The sequence below is a fragment of the Cataglyphis hispanica genome, chromosome 8, assembly GCF_021464435.1.
Source record: "Cataglyphis hispanica isolate Lineage 1 chromosome 8, ULB_Chis1_1.0, whole genome shotgun sequence".
Lineage (NCBI taxonomy): Eukaryota > Metazoa > Arthropoda > Insecta > Hymenoptera > Formicidae > Cataglyphis > Cataglyphis hispanica.
In genome coordinates this window covers 92197-115004 of record NC_065961.1, presented here as the reverse complement: position 1 = coordinate 115004, position 22808 = coordinate 92197, and the positions used below count along the sequence as shown (strand labels likewise).

The 22808-nt window shown below is 32.4% G+C and overlaps 2 protein-coding genes across 3 annotated transcripts; both read right to left on the bottom strand.

Moving 5' to 3' along the window:
- Nucleotides 1-410: 410 nt before the first annotated feature.
- Nucleotides 411-17729, bottom strand: LOC126851773 (ataxin-7-like protein 1). 2 transcript variants are annotated; one of them, XM_050596085.1, is made up of 6 exons: nucleotides 15837-17728; nucleotides 14820-14876; nucleotides 14582-14686; nucleotides 12795-13621; nucleotides 7724-7774; nucleotides 411-7628 (listed from the first exon to the last, which is right to left on the bottom strand). In XM_050596085.1, exons 1-6 carry the CDS (start codon nucleotides 15919-15921, stop codon nucleotides 6792-6794), a joined length of 1962 nt encoding a protein of 653 aa, XP_050452042.1. In that variant the 5' UTR covers nucleotides 15922-17728; the 3' UTR covers nucleotides 411-6791. The 2 variants fall into 2 exon arrangements, with proteins under 2 accessions (XP_050452042.1, XP_050452043.1); XM_050596086.1 differs by lacking the exon at nucleotides 7724-7774 and having other exon boundaries at nucleotides 15837-17729.
- Nucleotides 17730-19269: 1540 nt separating this feature from the next.
- LOC126851797 (uncharacterized) lies at nucleotides 19270-22160 on the bottom strand. Its single transcript, XM_050596135.1, has 2 exons — nucleotides 22038-22160; nucleotides 19270-20052 (listed from the first exon to the last, which is right to left on the bottom strand). The coding sequence occupies exons 1-2, from the start codon at nucleotides 22038-22040 to the stop codon at nucleotides 19534-19536; spliced, it is 522 nt and encodes a 173-aa protein (XP_050452092.1). The 5' UTR covers nucleotides 22041-22160; the 3' UTR covers nucleotides 19270-19533.
- Nucleotides 22161-22808: the final 648 nt, after the last annotated feature.

Below are 22808 nucleotides of genomic sequence, written 5' to 3'. Positions count from 1 at the left end.
ATAAAACTCATATCAATAATAGATAGTAAAATAATATATAGAATAATAATAGATAGAATTGTAAAATCTTATAACTTTTCAAACATTTGTTAATAATGTACATTAATTTTCCGCATTAATTTTTAAACGATTGTTATACGATAATACGATATAATCGAAATATATCATAATATTTACGATCAGTGATATGCAATAGCAAAAAAAGAAGTATAAGCAAATTTCTTGTATCTTCTTCTTCAATTAATATATGTATCTTTCTAATTCTCACACAAAAATTTGCTTATTTATTTGCACATATGTATGTATAGGTAGAAAAGAAAAAAATGGATGTAAGGTAAATGGATAAAATAAAAATATCGATTTACACAAATAAATATAAAATATATATTTAAATTAAATGCCACAAAATATCTTGCGCTTTGTAATAAATCTGAAGCTGGAAATTGTTCTCTTTTTCAACTCTACCACGTTACCACAAATTATAATACCAAAGAGACAAAATCAACTATCCATTCTAAGTGTAACTCATGCACACGTTTCGACATGATATAAAGCAATATATACCACCGATACGCTATTTAAAAAAAGAATCTATACAAAAAAAGAAAAAAAAATTCGCTAAAATTCATCGACATTCTAATCTAATTCGTTGGACGAGTCCTTCCCCGTCTCATTGATATATTCAGTCTTAATCAATTTATCAATCTATCGTACATATCATTCTACCGCATCACAGTGTATGTGTTTTATGTGCTGACATAATTAATTAAAATATTAGTTGGCGCGCATGCGCACTAATAAGGCAAGAAGAAATTGAATCAAAAAATATAATTTTCGCTCTTTTCTTTCTCTTTTATATCTCCTCGCTCTTTTTTCTTAAAACAAAATAAAACTTTTTTATATAATAAAGCGGTTTATTTTGCTCCCAAATATATTGTTTCGTCTGTAAGAATAAATGAGTTTTAAAAAATTCATAAAAATCTTTCAAATACTCAAAGAAAAAAAAAAAATTATTTAAAATTTTCATTTCTATTTTCTTATTAGGTTATCAATATGCAGGGTGTTTCACATAAAGTGTTAAAAGATGTTTTTTTTTAGAAACTTAATATAATACAAAAAAATGTTTCAGACAAAATTTATAAGATTTTATAGGAGAAAAGTTGATAATCTTGAACCTTAATTAAGGTCATTTTTCAAGATCATATGAAGATCAACCTTTTTTTTTATATAAAACCATTCTATATTTTTTTAAATAAGGTTTTGGAGAAAATATCTTGTAAGATTTTATATGAGAAATCCTGTATATAAAGTAGAAAGTTTTAGTATTCTAATTTTGATTAAAAAAATATATGCGCGGATATATTTTAATAATGGAATACAAAATATATGAGAAAAATTTAACAATTTCTTTAACAACTTTTAATCCTTTCGAAATTCGGATGTTTCTATCTCGCAAAATAAAAATTTTTACGGATACCTTTCAAATTGACTTTTTTTTTTACAAAATCGATTTAAAAAAATTGCAGCATCACAATCAATTCTGTGCTTTATCGACGATAAGAGCGTGAAAGCCACCGGAAAATGCGTCTTGTTAATGTCTTACAGTTAATGAAATGATTATTGCTACCAACTCGCGTAGTCGTGGACCGTACTATATTATTGCTCTCGGGACATTTGTGGATAAAGATGTAAAAAAATCTATAGCTTTATTAGTTGAGCTGATTTTTAATTAGGAAAAGCGGATTTTTTATAACGGCGCTCGTTATCGGTGTCGCATCATTTCTCAAGATCGCTCGAGATTTATCGGTACAATCGTTTTGCGCCGAGCAATGAACACTAAATGTGGTACATACACGGGGTAGTTTTTTTTTTCAGGGAAACGAGAAACCGATTGTTTGCGCATATAAAGCTGTCTATTCGTCATCTCGCATTAACTTAGAGAAAATAAAGTTCCGAATCAAGAAAACAGTATTAAACATTGTTATGCAATTTTCATCGTTGACGCAATTTTCATATCATATATATGAAGCTAAGAGATCGAGAGAACTATATTTAATATCATTATATGTATACATATATGCAAAATATTCGCATACTTATGCGCACGAGGTTACGTAGGTTACGAGATGCTTATCAGAGCAATCGAAGTTATGTCTGCGAGATCACCTCTCCCTTTCTCCCTCTCCTTTTTTTTAACGTGTTTGCATAGATATACATACATGTATACATGTTTTGTATAAAGGTTGTCTCACCAAAAGTAGTCACCTTTTATCTTTTAAACTAAAAGAGATAGACCATAACAAATATATATCAAATTAAATGGTTCAAATTGACTTTATTGTGAGCATAGTGATTGCTTCTAAAACTTCTACACTTTCTGCCCTGCGTTGTGGCCAACTTCAGACTCGTATATTAGAAATTGACACATGTCATATTGTCATTTGATCATAATACTCAATCCAAAGTTGGCCATACCACAGAATTAAAAATGAAAAGATAGACAACGCTCGCAATATTTCAATTCAATAAAACTCGTATAATATGTAAAATATTTACATTATATCATATATCGTTGTATTCATTTTAAACAGCACTACAACTTTTTTCCTATCGAAAAATTCACATTATAAAAAAATTATGTATACCTCTCCGTTCGCTAACACAGATAACTTTTAGAAGAATCACTATACCCACAATAGAATTCAGTTTGAACCATTTAATTCGATATATATTTATCATGGTCTATCTCTTTTAGTTTAAAAAATAAAAGGGGTTGGCCACTTTTGGTGGGATACCCTGTATATATATGTATATACCGTTTCTTACACAACTATACGGCTAATTGATGTCCATAGGTACGTGAATAATTAATTGCTTACACGATTTATGTACAAGTTATCACGGTTTCAGGTAGCCGAGAGGATCAGTGTGGCGATGATGTGAGGCATCGCTTTATACTGTGCGGTATATTGAAGAATTAATCATTTTTTTATATAACTTAACACGCGCACACAAACATACAATAATCCTCTTTTTCTTCGTGCTAATCGCAAATTGGCCTAATCTTTATCATTTCCTAAATTTTTCGTTTACGTCCATTAAGCTAAAGGATTCTATTTATTAACGAAAGCGCGCCACTAAAAAACAATGCGCGATTAGTATTCCTTTGTTCTTCTTTAAACGATAAAGCAAGAAAATAATGACGAATATAGCACGCGAAAAGCACCTCTTACAGAGAAAAAAAACAAGACGTGCTACATTTCTGCCGTCGAATACAATATACAGACACGTGCATGTACAATTATCCTATTAATCATTAATAAAATCAAATATCACAATCTATGATAAGATGTATGCATATCTTGCATACTGCTGCATTATTGATTACCCAGATAGCACAAGAAGGCCAAAAGATATTTTGAGAATGTTTAAAGAATGCTAAAACGTCTTTAAGTCGTCTTTTAGGGATATCTGGGATAACTTTGCGCGCATTTCATCCTGTTACTGAGTTGTCACTCAATTATTAAGTTATAATAAAGAACACTGTTTATTGAGTTGTCACTCAATAAACACAAAGTAACAGTAACATAATATCAATGTTATGTTAGAATGTTATAATTTTCCACTCAACAATGTAACATAGCTTGTACAACAGTTATATTGTTGAGTAAAAAATTATAACATTGACATTATGTTATTATTACTTGTTGTGTTTACTAAACAGAAAACTGCAGTGCGCAAGAATGCAAATTATAACGAATACGTACAAAAATAAATAATTATCTTAGGTAAAAATACAGCGGGATCATATAACTCACTTTGTCCATGGACAAATATTCAGTGACTTACGATTTATTTGATCAGCTATTTACGCGAACAGTATCAAACATATGTACGTCATAAAGATGAGATTTTTGTAGAATAGCAAAAAGAAATTTGAAAAATTTTTAATAGTTTGTATTACATTTGTATTATATTGTATTTAAACAATTTATATCTATTGATCCATTAAAATATGTTATACATGAAGTAATATAGTTATAGTATATTTGAATACTATAAAACTATTGTTCTAAAATATTAAAATATCTAGTTCTACATGAGAAAAATGATATCAATTTTTTGAGCAATGTATATTTAATTAAAGTAGTTAGCGATCCCGTAGTTATATTAATTAAATTTTGTTACGTAACATTATCAATATTTTAATTATTGCGCTAATCGATTACGTCGTCCAATCTTCCGTATTATACAGATTGCGCGGATTTTTACAGATAAATTCATATTCATAAATGAATGCAAACGCTATTTGTGAAAGGGCAAACAGACGAAGTAGATTTTTATTACGAAGATTCATTTAAAAATAAATTATCATTTGTGACAAATAAATGTTATTGCCTCAGATTATAGAAATCATTATTTGTGATATTATTGTATATATCAATGTATTTAACGTCAATGTAATGAATCAATGTATATAGACAAAACTTTAAATTTTTATCCACTGGCCTCTTCTATTTTATATTGTATGTATATATTCGCAATTCATTCAAAAGAAAAAAATATCACTCGATTTGTTCTTTATTATAATATTTATCGCAAACTGATCTCATCTTGTCATGAAATTCAGTAATGCAGAATGAAATCAAATTAAAAAAGAATCACTCGGAGCTACGATTTTTCTATTATAACCTTATGGCAAAAAATGGTAAAAAGAAACCAGAGTGTGTGTACATAAAGAGTGCTTTTGATCTATGTCCAAATTGAACGGGTCCAGTATGCTAAAATAAGAAACTTTTCTACTTGGTATTTTGGTCAAATCTCAAAACCTACCCACATTAAAATTTAACAAATATGGAATATTGCCATTTTTATCAAATTCGGATATTGAAAGCATAAAAATCATTATTTAAATTAAGAATTACATTCCAAAATATAGTTCTTATTATTTGAATAATGACTTTTATGCCTTTAATACTTAAATTTGAGAAGAACAGCAATACTCCAAGTAGCAAAATTATGTCAAATGACATCACTTTATTACTTGGGACTCCACTCTTATCAAATTTTGATTTTGACTATTTTTGAGATTTGCCCAAAGTGCAGAAGTGTCTTATTTTAGCATGCTGAGTCCATCTCTTCAGTTTGAACATACAGATTTGAGACATTCTTTATAACTTAAATAATGGCGCTCTTTTTATGTTCGCTTATATGCAAGAGAGAAGATTTTATCGTGATCGATAAAAAATACACACACACACACACACACACACACACGCACGCACGCACGCACGCACGCACGCACGCACGCACATATATATATGCGTGTGTGTGTATATATACATTATATGTACACTCTACACGCCATTCATCTTATAAGAGGAAATAAAGTAAAATTCTTTTTATCTATGCAAAAACTATGTATGTGTGTGTGTTTAGCTGGCGCTAAACATCTTCCTATGTACAATATAAGACAAGAATAATTTGCGATTTATTTACAAAATTTCTGCACAATTTGCTAAAAAATGTACGAAATATGATGGCATTTTATACCACAAAAAATAACTGCATGCTCATAATTTTATCCATCAATAAAATGCTATATGCAATTATTAATTTCTAATTAAATGAAAAAAATCTCAGCGACATATTAAATAATTTGCTAGGAACAAATACGTTGGAATTAGATTTCAATATGTAAAAATAAAGTATTTTTAATAAATCATGATACACCAAAGAAAAATTCTTAAATAATTTCGAGATTTGAAAAAATCAACAGCATGACCAGAATAATAAAAATAATTTGTGATATGTGGCTTGATAATTCCAACTTAAACTATTTGAGTAAAATCTGAAACGAACGCTGTCATCATGATCATCATCGATTGTTTTTGGCAAGAAAATTTAACATTTAAATCGCAATGTTGCTTGATTTATATCTCACTAAAATATTCCTGATACAAAACGCATACTCTTATATCTCTCTCTTACTTTTACTTATCTTGAAAAGTATCTAGAATCTTAGTTAATAAAAGTAATCGCTTCATGATCATTGCGAGATAGTCGTAACGTGCATAATTAGGAAAAGAGAATTGACGTAATGTTTTGCGACATTACAAGCCATATAACAAATAAAAAAATACACGGTACTTTGTGTAGAGAATTATGTGCAGAAATTTTACGATATCGCAATATTATTAACCATTCATTCAAGACACACATTCTCGTTCTCTATGTCTTTATCTCTATCTCCTACCTATGTCTTTTTCTCTATCTTACATTAAAAATTCAGCGAGTAAACGAGAATGGAATACATACATCGACACCCGTTTTTTTTTTTTCTTAATGGAGTTTCGTATTAAGAGTATAGATACGCGATCCTCATGGACCATCGATTGGAAATTCTTTCTCGATATTATACAGCGACGCACTCATGATCTGATGCTGAAATTTAGACTATCGTGCAATATCATGCACGAAAACGGAAGATTACATCGTATATTAGAGACTCGTGCGAGAGCATTATCCATCGTGGACCGATTTTTTGCGTTCGATTGTGCAAAATACTCATCTATAGCGATGAATGACGAAAACATGAGCCCTTCTCTCTCCCAACCCCCTCCCCTCCCCTTTCGATAGGCTGTGGACGCGATATCAACTGTGGCAGCAACGACTAGGATGACGACGATATAGAGGATGAAAAAAGAGAAAATGGTGTCGTAAAAGAAAGGAGGTAGACAAACGACGCCGGCGGCGCACGGTCCTCAGCCCGGGGTGGGTGGGGTCTTGTGTCAGTGAATATTGAAATTGTATTGTTTACGGCTTGATGAAATACGAAGCCACCGGCTGACTGCCAATGGTTCCGGATGACAATTCGACCAGGAAATGTCGCCGAAATGCGGATATGGCGACGATGTAGTCGTCGCCTCGACCTGGATTGATGCGGACGTCGAATAATCCTGCGATGATTGGCATGACAACTGCTCATGGTGCAATTTGCTGTGCCTTTTTTGCTGTCGCGACATCGAGTTCGCATGATTCAGTCTCTTGCCGTTGATCTGGCTTGCATGCTGTTGCTCCAGCTGTTCTACCGGCTCAAACAAATTCAGGCTTGGCATAGAAGCCTGTATCTGCTGATAGTTCCTGACCGAGATAGGTGACTGTGATGAATGACTATTCGGCCGTGATTGTATTTGCATTACTAGCTGCGATTTGGCATCCTTGGTTGCAGTATAAATAGGGGAATACACAGACATGTTTTCAGTATCGATGTCCACCGGTGTCTCGCCCTCAAGTACTGTCGCGACTACCGTGGGCGGTTGCATGCAAGTGGTTGGTAGTGGCATCGATATGATCGGCATCGCAGCTGACGTAGTGCTCGGTATCAGAGTGGCCACTCCTGACGATTCCTCATTGTTCACACCCGATAGCGGGGACAGCGACGGCAGCATCACAGATATCGGTCCCATCATTGAGCCCGATTGTTGTTGCAACGTGCTGTCACCGCTACTGCCGCCTCCACCTCCGCTACTGCTGTTGCTGTTGTCGGTTGCGATGGTAGAGTTGATTACCATTGTGGACTTTAGACTCCGCAATTCCTCGTTGGCGAAGTCTTCTTCGAGTTTGGTCTAAAAAAGAGAAGGGTTGGCGACTCGTAGAGTAAGAATCGTAGATCCCATAGAAGAAGGTGGCGTTTAAATGCCCAAAAGAAACCATGCCTTACAGGTTTAGTGGAGCCATGCGGGGCCAGACACCGATAAAGCAAATCAACAGCCTGCAATAACAAAAACAGAAAACAAGTATCAACCGACACCCTCTGTCTTTGCCTTTAACGCGAAGTAGCTCAGTGTTGCGTCTCGACGCTAATTCAATTGGGTCGATCGATCCGTGTTTGTTAGCAGAATCAATTTCTTTTTTCATTTTTTGTTTCTACTTTAAATACAAAATATTTTTCGTATCTAAAAATAAATTTACTAAGTTTGATGACGATTATTTTTTCACCATGCAACAAAAATGAAGAGATTTATATATATAGAAAATTTCACCAAAAGTGACCATTTAATTTGATATATATTTGTTATAATCTATCTCTTTTAATTTAAAAGATAAAAGAAGATGGCCACTTTTGCTAGAACTTTGTATATATATATATTATATATATATATATATATATATATATATATATATATATACACATACACAAAGTTCCACCAAAAGTGGCCATCTTCTTTTATCTTTTAAATTGAAAGAGATAGATTATAACAAATATATATCAAATTAAATGGTTTAAACTGAACTCTATTGTAAGCATCATGGTTGCTTTGAAAAGCTATCTGTGATAACAAACGGAGAGATATGTATAATTTTATTATAAAAATATGAATACTGCGATATGATAGAAGTTGTAGCACTATTTGAAATAAATACAACAATGTATGATATATAATTTACATATAAAACTGATATATTAAAGATTGACATATCATGTTGTCATTTGATCATAATACTCAATCCAAAGTTGGCCACTGAAAATGAAAAGATAGACATCGCTCGTGATATTTGAAGTCAATAAAACTCGTATAATATGTAAAATATTTACATTATATTACACATCGTTATATTCATTTCAAATAGCTTTACAATTTTTTTCATGTAAAAAATTCATTATTATAAAAAAATTATGCATACCTCTTCGTAACCTCTTCCTAACCGCTTAATACAGATTGCTTTTCGAAACAACCATTATGCTCACAATAAAGTTCAGTTTGAACCATTTAATTTCAAATATATTTAATATTTGTTATGGTCTATCTCTGTTAGTTTAAAAGATAAACGTGGCCACTTTTGGAGGGATTTTAGGTGGTATATACAGAGTGTCCTAGACTACCCGTACACCCCTTTTCCTTCAAAAACTAAGCATTTTAGAAAAAAATATTTTAAACAAAAATTGTATGGTTTTGAGGGGAATATAAGATGGTATCATTGGTTTGACCTTGGAGGGCATCATTAAGGTCAAGTCAAAAACACCTTTAATATCTTAAATGGAATCCCCTATTTTTTATTGCATATTCTTGTAGCTTATGTCGAGAGCTTTCCAAAACACTACAATAAAGTATTTTTCCATTAAGAATTTTTTGAGTTATTTCGTATCTTAATTTGACATATTTTAGTATAAAATATAAAATATTTCGAAAATTATTTAGTGTTCGATAATTGTATCGTAATAATTTTATGTACAAAGTAATAAGATGAATCAAATGGTGTAAAGAAAAAATAAATAATTGTTATAAAAAAATATATTGCAAATAATTGCATACTTTTTTTAAAAACAATTATTTTCTGTACACCATTTGAGTCACCTTATTATTCTGCACATAAAAGTATTACGATACAATTATCAAAAACTAAATAATTTTCGAGATGTTTTATATTTTATATTAAAATATGTCAGATTAAGATACAAAATAACTCAAAAAATTCTTAATGAAAAAATACTTTATTATAGTGTTTTGAAAAGCTCTCGAGATAAGCTACAAGAATATGCAAAAAAATGGGGGTTTCCATTTAAGAAATTAAAGGTGTCCTTGACTTTACCTTAACGATGTCATCCAAGGTCAAACCAATGACACCATTTTATGTTCCTCTCAAAACCATACAATTTTTGTTCAAAACGTTTTTCTCTAAAATGCTTAGTTTTTTAAAGAAAAGAGGTGTACGGGTGGTCTAGGACTACTGTATATATATAGGGTATATATACAATGGTCCTAGACCACCCGTACATATACACATACATATACAGTGTATATACACTGTATATATACAGAATGTCTCAGATCATTTGGGACAACTCGTGTGCAGATAGAGCGGACCAAAGTGAGTCAAAAAGTTCTGTATCATTTTTTTGTATAACGTTTAATAAAAGAATTATTATTGAGTAAATTTTAGCCAATCACTGATCTTTAGCCAGGCATACGTTGGTGAGCCATGCGTCTAGTAGTATGCGTGAGCGCTCAGCTGTTACACTATGGCTCACCGATGTGCTCCCGGCTAAAGATCGGCGATGATTGACCAAACTTTATTCAATAATAATTTTTTTATTAAGCGTTATACAAAAAAATGATAGAGTACTTTTCGACTCAGTTTGGTCCGCTCTATCTGCACGCGATAGTGTCCCAAATGATCTGAGACAGTCTATATATGTATGTATGTATGTATGTGTGTGTGTGTGTGTGTGTGTGTGTGTGTGTGTGTGTGTGTGTGTGTGTGTGTGTGTGTGTGTGTGTATATATATACAGAATGTCCCAAAGCACCTGTGACAATGCTTGTGAACGGGTAGAACGGTAGTAAACTGAACAGAAAAAAGTCCTTTACCATTTTTTTTATAATGCTTAATAAAGTTATTCTTGAATAAAATCTGGTCAATCAGCGCCGACTTTTAGCCGGGAAAATGTCAGTAAGATACGCGTTTAATAGTATGTGTGAGCGTTCTGCTGTTACGGCGGCACGAAATTACCAGACGACTCACTAACGTGTGTTCTACTAAAAGTCGGCGCTGATTTGACAGAATTTACTCAATAACTACTTTATTAAGTATTATAGGAAAAAATGAATATAAGACTTTTCTGTTCAGTTTACTATGCTCTACCTGCTCACGAACGTTGTTACAGGTGCTTTGGGACAACCTGTCAAAATTAAAATATAATTTTAATTTATCTTTTAAAACGGTTTTGATTTTCTGTTATTATTTATTTTAAAAAACTGACGAACTTTAAAATTAAAAAACGTTTGTTGTATAATCTTTAGTACAATTTAAAAGAAAAATATATCATGTATTATTTAGTAGCGCTAAGGTCTAAAAATATTATCTTTTATCATAAAAGAATATGCGCGCGCGCGTACATGTATTATCAGAAATTTATATAAATATTTTAAATAATCTGTAAAATATAAAATTGAAAACACAATATCAAAGTTGTATAATGCAGTTAAAGAAAATGATCAAATATTGGATTCATTTTTATTAGAAAGTATATAGAAATATGATATTCTTCTAATATATTATTCAATTTCAGACATGCCTTCTCTTAATTCTAATTTCTTGATAATCATTAAAATTTCTAAAATTCTTGAAAAAAGAAATAGTTAATAAAAGATAATATCTATCTCATAATCATTTTTTATCTGAAATATATTTTATAGTGTCCTAAGTGATATACTTTAATCAGCATGAAGGCTTCTGGTTACTGAGATGCACCATTTAGTCTTTTTTTTCTTTTTATTTATTTGTCTTCGTTTATGGGACTCAAAGATTTTCATATAAACATAGTCATATAATCAAAGCTCTCAGTAACTTTCAATGGAGTTTAGCCGTCATGTTCATTATTTATATAACTTTTGTAAACTTTTATAAATAATAAACACTTATAAAAACTTAAAGATCAAAATAAATTAATCAAATCTCTTATAAATATATCATATAAAGGAGACAATTAAATGTTAGCGCGATAATTTGTGCGCATATGTTTTAATTAAATAAAGAATATGGTTTCTGTGCAGAAATTTTGACAAAAAATATCATTAAATACTTATAAGAATAATGAGTGGGAGAGAAGCACCCAAAAACTTTTTAATTCAACCTAATTCACTATTAAAAAACTTTTTAATCCAATCTAACTTTAGATTATGTTGAAACAATCCAACATTGAATTTACAGAAAAAAGTTTTCGCCTCTCATACATCTATCGTCAACTTTGCAATAATGAACAAATACTAAATCTCATTGAAATCAAAACATAAACTTAATGTAATTCAATACAAATATGTTTATTATCTTTTGTATAGAAGTCTTTTTTTATTTGGTTTCTCAAAAAATAGTTTTAATTAACTGGTAATAAATGTGCTTTACTTTTGGCAGTTATTAAGCAACTTATGATACTTTTTATCGTGGCAAATCGTCCTCTCCATTAAAAAAAAAATATATATATATATATATATATATATATATATATAAATTGAACAAAATCAAATGTATGTATTGTTTATCATATCTCATTTTCTTCTTTTCAAAAATTCAAATTAGATGTAAAAAAAACAGAAAAGTGATTAAAAGTGATATCTCAGAAAATCAGAAACTTTTCTATACAGTCACAGTGCAAATCTTAAAACTTAATATTTTAGCTCGTCAAATATATCTCAAAATAAAAATCTGTGAAGTGTTATTTTTTATAGATATTGATTAAATAATTTAGGATACAGGTAATTCGATTTTTTAAGTAATCTACTTTAAAAAAAAAAGATATTTCTACATTGCTTTCCTTAAAAGTGTCTTTCAATGTCTAACATAAGAGTATGCAGAAATGAAAGTTTTGAAAGCGTACAAAATAAAAGACAACATCATGCACAACGTCTTAAACTTATCGAAAGCTGTACAATAATTTTGACAGAAAAGTAAAAAAGCCACATATTTTTTATTGCTCACATCTTCTCTAAATGCGTTGAAAGTAATATATCCAACACAAGAGAGAGAAACTTTACTTATATATGTTCAAGTTAGATTCGTCTCAACCATACTGATCAAATTAAAACTTTCATTTCGTCGACTACGCCAGCAATCTCATTATTAGCAAAGATTGCTCACGCAGAGGAAATTGATTATAGTAACATGGCGTGGCGAATGAAGAAGAGTCACACCGAGGACACTACAGAGATAAAATAATCATAGGGAAAGAAGTATGTATAAGAGAAAATCTTAAGTACAAAATATTGCGAAGAAAGAAAAAAATGCAAATGTTCACCTTTGGTGGCAGTGGATATGTGTCTGGCAGCGATAGTACGGGCGGCGAGCTCGGCGCTTCCGGCTCAGCAATAGATACTGGGGCATTGGGAGTAAGAGGAGTGTTTAAGCTGGATGCTACAGCGGCAGCGGCAGCGACGGTAGCGGCCGAAGATATGGTGACAGTGCCGGAGATCGTCATCTTCGTTGTCTGTCGACTGCTGCCGCTGTTGGGTTGTTCCTTTGCAGCTCGGTGTTCTGCGAGAAGCTTGTCGAAAGTCTTACTGCGACCAACGACCGTTCGGCGTAGCGAGACGGTGTGCGCCTTGCATGTAAGCGACCTAGTGCAGGGCTTGCCAGTTTCCTCGTTCCAGACACCGCAATGCCGATCGGGATCATATTCGCGATCTTTGAGCAGCGAGCGATCGGTTTTGAGTCTCTTCCGACGAGGCTGACCACCACCACTGCCACCGCCACTGCTGCTGCCGCCGGTACCGGGGCTTTTGCCTGGACTGCTACCACTATTTGTTGACACGCCGACGAAGTTCGATGGGCCGACTATGTTAGGAGAGGTAGTTTGCACTGGGATCGATTCGAGGGGCGATCGGGGCGATGAGGAGACCGATAGCGAGCCACTCGCACATAGATTCGCCTGATCCGTAGTACGTTTGACGATCGTATGGTTCAGCTTTGCGCCGCCAGCGGTGGGAATCGAAGAAGATGAAGGAGTTGATGGCTGGATAGTCTTCTTCAGCTTGGACACCTTACAGAAGGGGGTTTTCACAGACGGTTTCACAACCGGATTCGGAGGAGGCGAAAAATTCGCTGTGCCAGAAGGATGGCGACATTCTGTGACAAAATAGAAAATGTTTACAATTCTTATACTTGCAAATACATATACAAGTCGCTAATGAGTTGCGAGCTAAGAATTTTTGTGTAATTTTGTGTAATTTAATAAACTATCTATATATAAGAATAAATAAAATTATTGTATGTATATTTCAAACAATACAACTTTAATAATTATTTTTATTTTAATTTAAATTTTGACTTCACATTAAATTAAGTTTTAAAAGTTTAATAAAAATAAACGAGAATATACTTTTTTCATTCTAAACTACATTTTGCAACTTTGTATTTTATTACATTACTATTAATTATTTGTATATATACAGTGTCTCAGATCTACCGCATCTGCTAATGCCAGATTCTTAAGTACATTTTAGATAATTTTTCATCAACAAAAATATCGAGGCATTAATAATTTCTATGTTATAAGATTAAAAAAGAAATACTTTTGTAAACTAAACTTTTTATAGACAGTTAAAACTACATTTTTTTATTTAATTTCAGATACAATTTAATTAAAGAGAAAATTATAATTTAAAACTTAATTAGAAAAATATATAATAAAAAAATTGGAAATTTGCAAAAAATAATGATCTCTCTCTCTCGATATTTTCAATGAGGAAAAATCATCTCCAAATGATCTCAAAAATCTGCAATTAACAGATAAGTCTGGGATATCCTATATATAAAATACTTTATATTATAATTAGAAATTGTTAAAATTAGAAGTAAAACTATTTAATATTTATTTCATTATATAATTAGGATTATTTTGTAATATATCTTATATAGTTATTAAGAGACATCTATATTTCTACATTTTATATTTTTTTTTGTAGACATAACATAATTATAAATATAAATTCACACAATTAAATTGTATTAAACTAATATCCATCACTCTACCAAGTGAGCTTGTATTGAACTAATATAACAATCAATAAAAATAAAAATACGTACCCATATGTTGAATAAAGGCTTGCGGTTTTACTATTGCATTGCATATTTCACATACCACTCCGTAAAAATCATCCCTCTCAGGGCAGAAGCCATATAAGTCAATATCTGAAAAACATATCTTTAATTTAATATTACAATATGTATAAGATTGAGATAACAAGCTACACTATTATTATGCATAATATAAGTATAATATTTTTAGAACATACAACAATAATAAGGATAACTCAATAATTACCTTCTACAGATAGACGTGTGACTGAGCTTGATGGTTGGACTTCTGTTTCTTCATCACCTAAAATATGCAATATATTTTTGATAGCATTAAATATTAGCTAACATGAACTTTTTGTCTATATATATAAAAAAAAATTATGTGATGTTAATATGTAAATATTTAATATAATATAAATAATTTAGTTATATAATATAATATAATATAATATAATATAAAATATATGTTTTATTACATAATAAAAATTAGAGATTATATTTCTTTATGTATCATAATCATGTTGCAACGTGAGAAAACTGTTGCGTAGAGAGAGATTTATACTTTAATATATTAATTCAAAATATTATTCATACGCTAATTAATCATATTATCTGTATATAAAATATGTATTAAGAAATCATATATGTTCCATATTTTCTAATTATATGTATGTGTATAATATATAATACATACATACATACATACATATATATATATATACATATCATATATATACATCCATATATGAGATAAGATTATATATTTAATTATATTTGATATTTTTCTTGAGAATAATTCTAACCCAACATTTGAATAGAAATGTGAAATAAAGAACACAACTTTGTAGTAAGTAAGTTTTATTTTTTCTTATTTATATATATACATCTCGCATACATGCACAATTGCGGCTGCTATACAGAATTCATAAAACCCGCGAGAAGAAAATGCCGCATCTTTTATTTTCTTTCTTTCTCTTTCCGTCAAGATTGTGTATATATGTGCTCGCTCTCATAAATTATATTTACATAATTGTCAGTCCTGAAAAATCGTTCGCGTAAATTCACGCGAGCAACGGGGGGCGCAACACGCGAGAAAACGACGTGCCCGTCGATATATATGCTCACCCCCCGATGCAATTGACAAAGGAGCGTCGAAGTGAGGTTAGGATACGCACGCCTCCGACGCCCGTCGCCGTCAAAGCCGCACGGCCGCGGGCGTACGGGTGCGACATCGGAGGATGGACAGATTGAGCGCACTTACTCAGCGGCTTGTCCCGTCCGATTCTTTCGATCCAGCTGGACCAGGGCTGGCCGTGAAAGAATGTTGGGCTGTCACTTCCCGACATTGCCAATGGCGCTCGCGTTCCGAGTGAAACACGGCGCGGTCCACGCGTGTAGTATACGTAGCGTGAGTGAGAATGTTCTTTTTTTGGGAGTCGCGTGGACTGTCAGTTGTGGTGCTGCCTGCGATACAACCCGCGCGCTATATCTACTATTTTCTCTCGTTCCCTCTTCTTCCCTTGACCTCGTGCGCGTGCCGCGCCACGGCCAGACGCATTTGCCTCTCTCTCCTCTCGCCTCCTTGCTTCTCCCTTCTTCCCTCTCTGCTACGCCAGCTGTTCGCAAGAGAGTCGACTGAATACGTGAGTCGTACACGTGGCGAGAGAAAGAGAGAGAGAGAGAGATATGCGATTTTTCCAATTCTTAAATTTCGACTAATATATTATGCATAATACTATTACGCATCACGCGATCAAGAAACCTTCAGACTCGAGCACTGAATACACATATACACTTCTACTCTGCGCGCGCATCACGCACGCATGGCGGCGAGTACTAGGATGGACGCTGTAGCATTGGCTGATCGCGGCCTGACGTCACAAATACAGTTAAGTGTGCGAACGTCAGCCAATCATGAGAGGTATGTATATAGCGCAAAGAGCATAGCGCTGCGCGCAGTTCATTGGTGTGCTGACTGTTTTGCATAGTGAATCGCGTTGTGTATAGCGGGAGCACACACTTTTGCATAAGCGCATAACAATAAACATAAGGAAATTGATTGGTTCATTTTCTTATGCATACATTTGTGGACCAATCAATTTCTTTATGTTTATGGTTATGCGCTTATGCAAAAGTGTGTGCTCCCCGCTTATCTCTCCAGCTCTTTATTCCGCTGTCATTCACACATGCATAATTTCATTGATAAATTTGTCGAGTGAATATATAGGTGTCCGGCGCAATCGCATCACCCGTCGTATGCAGCAGATAAAATTGAGGAGAAAAGTCCTATACCACTTTTTCTTATAACTCTTAATAAGAAAATTATTATTGATTAAAGTTTGGCAAATCATCGCCGATTTTTAACCAGATGCACGTCAGTGAGACGCTGTACAGCTGAACGCTCACTCACACATGCTGGGCGCGCGGTTCATTGACGTGCGTCCAACTAAAGGTCGGCGCTGAATTGTCAGATTTCACTCGACAATAACTTTTTTATTAAGCGTTATCGAAAAAAATGATATAGGACTTTTCTTCTCAGTTTTGCCTGTTCTACCTGCACACGACAGGTGATGCGATTGACGCACATATATATATACGAATAATTAAATTTCGAGATTCGCTTCGCATTTCCAAAAGTTTAGTTTGTGTCACTATTTTAGGAGCTTATCTATAATTCAGTATTAAACATATAAGTTTAAATTATTTTAAATTATTCAATAATTAATGAGATACAATCGCGAAATTGTGTTACAAATTTTTTTTTAAGACCAATGGAATAGAAGGAACGCTTGAACAATGCGTCAACATTAAATTTTACGTTAAATCAGAAAAGGCGCTAACAGAAACATTTAACAAGCCTTCGGAGAAGCAATTATGCATAAGTGTAATGTTATAAAAATACAGATGAAACGTAAATCAAAGTTTGAAATTCTTTTTAAAAGACTATCAGAGTCGCTATATTGAGCAATAGTGAAAACGTTCAACTAACGATAAGTGTATCGTATTAGATGGTAATTAGATTGAAACTTTTTAACTAAGATTTGTATGATTAAAAATAAATTTTTTATACGAAAGTCTCGAAACTTAATTGTTCTTCCATATATATATATATATATATATATATATATATATATATATATATATATATATAGGGTGTCCGATAATTCGCGGATTACCCTTTAAGGGAAGGTAGAGGATGTTATTCTGAATAGAAAAGTCCTGTACCATTTTGTGATTTTCTCAATATTTAAGAAAATATTAATTTTAAAAGATCAGCCAACGAAGTGCCGCGAAAAGCTCGTGGCGCGAAAATGCTTCCCACTGTCAATTGATACTCGGTCCGCGGCGAAGCAATGGGAGGAGCAGTTTGCGAGCATGCTTCGCTATGGCAACTGAAAAAAATACACACATAATGAAAAGATCACATACATAAAACGGAGCGCGCATTATGTGTGTATTTCTTTGGTTGCCATAGCGAAGCATGCTCGCAAACTGCTCCTCCCATTGCTTCGCCGCGGACCGAGTATCAATTGACAGTGGGAGGCATTTCGCGCAACGAGCTTTCGCGGCACTTCGTTGGCTGATCTTTAAAATTAATATTTTCTTAAATATTGAGAAAATCACAAAATGGTACAGGACTGTTCTATTCAGAATAACACCCTCTACCTTCCCTTAAAGGGTAATCCGCGAATTATCGGACACCTATATATATATATATATATATATATATATATATATATATATATATATATATATATATGTATATGTGTGTGCGTCAATCGCATCACCCGTCGTGTGCAGGTAGAGCAAGCAAAACTGAGAAGAAAAATCCTGTACCATTTTTTTCGATAACGCTTAATAAAAGAGTTATTATTGAGTGAAGTCTGGCAATTCAGCGCCGACTTTTAGCTGGACGCATGTCAATGAGCCACGCGCCTGGCATGTGTGCGTGAGCGCTCAGCTGTACAGCGCCTCACTGACATGCGTCTGGCTAAAGATCAGCGATGATTAGCCAAACTTTACTCAATAATAACTTTCTTATTAAGCATTATAGAAAAAAATGGTGCAGGACTTTTCTCCTCAGTTTTATCTGCTCTACTTGCATACGACGGATGATGGATGTCGACCTATATACATATATATATATATATATATATATATATATATACATATATATATACAGGGTGTCCTGCAAAGATTGTGCCAACGCTCGTGAGCGGGTAGAGGACAGTAAACTGAACAGGAAAGTCCTTTACCATTTTGCAATTCTCGCAATAATTATTAAAATATTAATTAAAAAGTATTGGCAAATGAGCACGCGTTTCGCGCGGCTATCGCGCGGCTAGATGTACGCTTTAGGCGTGACAGCGCCGAGCTTCATAGTGTCGCACGGCAACGAAAAGTTTGGCCTCGCGACGAGAAAGATACGCGAGAGACCAAACTTTTTAAATATATATATATATATATATATATATATATATATTTTAAAATAAGATCTTAATAATCTTCTTTTGTAATATTATACATTTTATTCTGTAAAGTTATATATATATATATATATATATATATATATATATATATATATATACATACATACATAGGCACACATATATGTATATGTGTATGTAATTATGTATATGCTTATATATATTACATGTATAAGTAAATCCCATTTTCTGTGTTCTCTGTGCGTATAAAAATTTATCAATTAATTTTATTATAAAAATACTTTATAATTATATAAACTTATACAATCACGTTTTGTTTCGACTGCATATGACGCCTTCATCATCGAGAAACCAGATTAATATAACACAATAATTTGAAATTATGACATTTCTCTCGAAAACCATGAATTCGTTTATCTCTCCGAAGAGTTTGCTTTGACTAGGAATAACCGCTATCGCCAGCGGTCATAAATATCAATTGCGTTCTAGTGCTAAAACGAATGCTTAATTTTACAGTCTTGTTTGATATGTTAAATTGAATTTATGATCCGTTCTCTTAACCCGCAAAAACGACATCGGATTCGGTTGCATTTGGGCCGGTTGGGCATCGTTATTCGCATCACCGCGATGAGCCTGGATCGCCTGCCAGTTGATATACCAAAAGGGTTGTTTGTCTCTCGGCCATGTCTTGATTCGATTTACCAAATCAACGTCACCATGAGCATCCACGGGTAAATCGAACGGGATTATCGTGATAGTCGTGCTCGGAGTATTATCGCCGATTCGATTTCCGAGAAAATTTGTTCCAAGAGCGCCAATTGTTTGAGTCCCTTGGCCTGCTTGATTCATTGAATCTGAAGTTGCTTGATTTGCTAGACTCGCCTGAGCCGTTTGCTGTTCCGTGGCTATTCGTTCGTCAAGATATTGAGGCAGAACCTGAGGTAAACGATTGTTACTACTACCAGCATGCCATGGTCGTTGCGACTGCACCAAGCAAAACACGATGCTGAAAAGGACGATGTGTTTCAACTACAACAGAGAACAATTGTAATTTAGAAGAATAAAAAATAAAAATCATGAATGACTCAATTGTTACTTAAGAAATGTAAATTTAAACAAATCGACTTATAAAATCAATGTAAAATATTACATTAGAATCAATACTAGCAAATAATAATATTCTAAATTGATTCTAATTATATATGTTAATAATCTTCTTAAGTATAAAAAATTTATATTTTTAACAATATTTAATTAAAATATTGCCTGAAATTGTTGAAATTATTCTCTAAATAAAAATATTTATATTTATTGAAAAAATTAAATTATTTATACAGGATGTTAAAAAAAGAGTTGTATATCTTGGAAGTAAGTAACATTGATCAAAACAAAAAAAAAGTCTCGCAAACATGGATTCTGAAAGAAATACCTATATTTATAGAAAGTGCTTGCTAAACCGGATTTCCCGGTTGTTTCATTGGTTAAACCATAACAGAAAATCATATCTGTCATTTCTCGTATGGAAAAATACATTTCCATTATGCAGGAACGAAAAGTAGTAAAAACTTTGACACATTATTTGGGAGGTTATTCTGAGTAAAAATGTTACATGAACATAAGAAATTTTAAAATTTTGCTGCTATCATAGTAAAATTACATATGATTCGTAGGAAGTGATTTTGAGAAATCAAATTAAAACGGAAAAATAAAACAAAAAGAAGAAGATGTAAACATCATTTATTTATAGTTTAATTTTATAATAAATGCTTAATGCTCTCTAAGCACATTTTTTGCACTAAATAAATATTAAAGATAGATTTTATTTTTTATTCAGACTGTCTGAATGACAATTTTCCAAACAATCTCAAAGTATTTTTACAATTCGTTCTGAGTCATCCTGTATGTTTACTGATTAAAACTGCACACTCTATCTAAACATTTTACTGCTCTTTATTCAATATATTTCAATATAATTTTATTATTAATTTCTATAAAATTAATATCTATATTAATATCTATAAAATAGCTAATAACAAATTACTAGTTATGCTTATACATATATACAGGGTGTCCGGCATCAATCGCATCACCGGTCGTGTGCAGGTAGAGCAGGCAAAGCTGAGAAGAAAAGTCCTGTTCCATTTTTTTCGATAATGCTTAATAAAAGAGTTATTATTGAGTGAAGTCTGGCAATTCAGCGCCGACCTTTAGCTGGACACACGTCAATGAGCCGCGCGCCTAGCATGTGTGCGTGAGCGCTCAGATGTTATGACGGCTCACCGATGTGCGCCCGACTGAAGATCGGCGATGATAGACCAGACTTCACTAATAACTTTTATTAAGCGTTATAGAAAAAAATGGTACATGACTTTTCTATTGGGGACACCCTGTATATACATACAGGGTATGTATATGTATATACAGGGTGTCCCGAAACTTTTGACACACCCGAAGTGTGAAGGTAGATTTGGCCAAAGTCGAAAAGTCCTGTACCATTTTGCAAAATTCGGAATAGTTATTGCGTCATTAATTAAAATATGTGAGCTAATGAGTACATTGGAAAGCGATAGATCGGCAGGCATGTACGACGGATTATTTGTGTACGTCTCTTAGTAATGAAAGCATTATCTAAGCAAGAGGTGATTGCGTGACTCTACCTCATTTTAAATAGAAAAAGAGAAAGATATCTTATATTTTGAAAGATTTAGGACACATATTTACTAGACTTTTTCTTTTTGGTTATGATTAATATTATCTTAATATTGTCAAAATATATGATTTTTTTTACATTCTGTATATTCAATAGGATATAATATAATGCAGATTAAATTTGTAGTAAATATTGGAGTGAATATTAAAACAATAACGTGTTTTTAATTATAATAAAAATAAATTTTTATTTAAAATATTTGTTTATAAAAATATTTTACTATTAACTATTATCTAAAGTTGTTAAAATTATTAAATTAATAAAAAGATATTACACAGAATATAAGATAGAAAAATCTATTTACCATGATTGTTGAATGTGTGGAGGTATTTAATAAAGTTGATAAATGTAGAGTAATTTCACCAATGATATCTAACCTTTGATCAGAAAACTCAACGATTGTATGGTTTCACCGTTCGAACTTGAAATGCTAGCGTGGCAAGCATTTCTTCTATATAAATCGCCCGGCCACACTGCGATCCCCACATTTCCTACGAAGTTGCCGAGTCATACGTCTGTTGGGAAACTCCGCATCATTGGTTGCAACTTCCCGCCATCAAATTCGCGATATTTTGTAGGATGCAAAAGTCCTTCTGAGGTAACAAATCTCAACACTAGATAGAACAGCATTCCCCTAAAGCGTTTGGGAATAAAAATTTCTTTGGGAAGATGAACTTGCAATTTGCCGCAATTTGACAATTGCAATTTGACGCAACTTAATAATTCGATTAATATTATCTATATCTCATCTTTGGGAACTCGCTTCATTTACATATGTAAGATTGAGAATAAGAGAATTTGCTAAATTTATTTTCACGGAACTAATTAATTTTACTATGTGATATATTAAACATAGAAAAAGAGAAGATAAAAAATTTTAAAGGATAAAAAATCTATTTTATAAATTTAAGTTTTACACAAACATAAGTATATATGTATAAATATAATGATATAGTGTAATATTTTAAAATAACTATTAAATTATTTCTACATATATTATTTATAGATAATTTAAAAATGCTGATAATTTATGCAATAAATAATTATGCGATAATTTACGCAATTGTATGTAAAA

What these genes read in the sequence shown, in the direction of transcription:
- LOC126851773 (XM_050596085.1), bottom strand. Translation starts at nt 15,921, where the DNA reads ATGTCGGGAAGTGACAGCCCAACATTCTTTCACGGCCAGCCCTGGTCC. An exon ending in CGGACGGGACAAGCCGCTGA is followed by an intron (nt 14,877 to 15,836) that starts GTAAGTGCGCTC and finishes TGCATATTTTAG; the next exon opens with GTGATGAAGAAACAGAAGTC. An exon ending in AGCCTTTATTCAACATATGG is followed by an intron (nt 13,622 to 14,581) that starts GTACGTATTTTT and finishes ATTTTGTCACAG; the next exon opens with AATGTCGCCATCCTTCTGGC.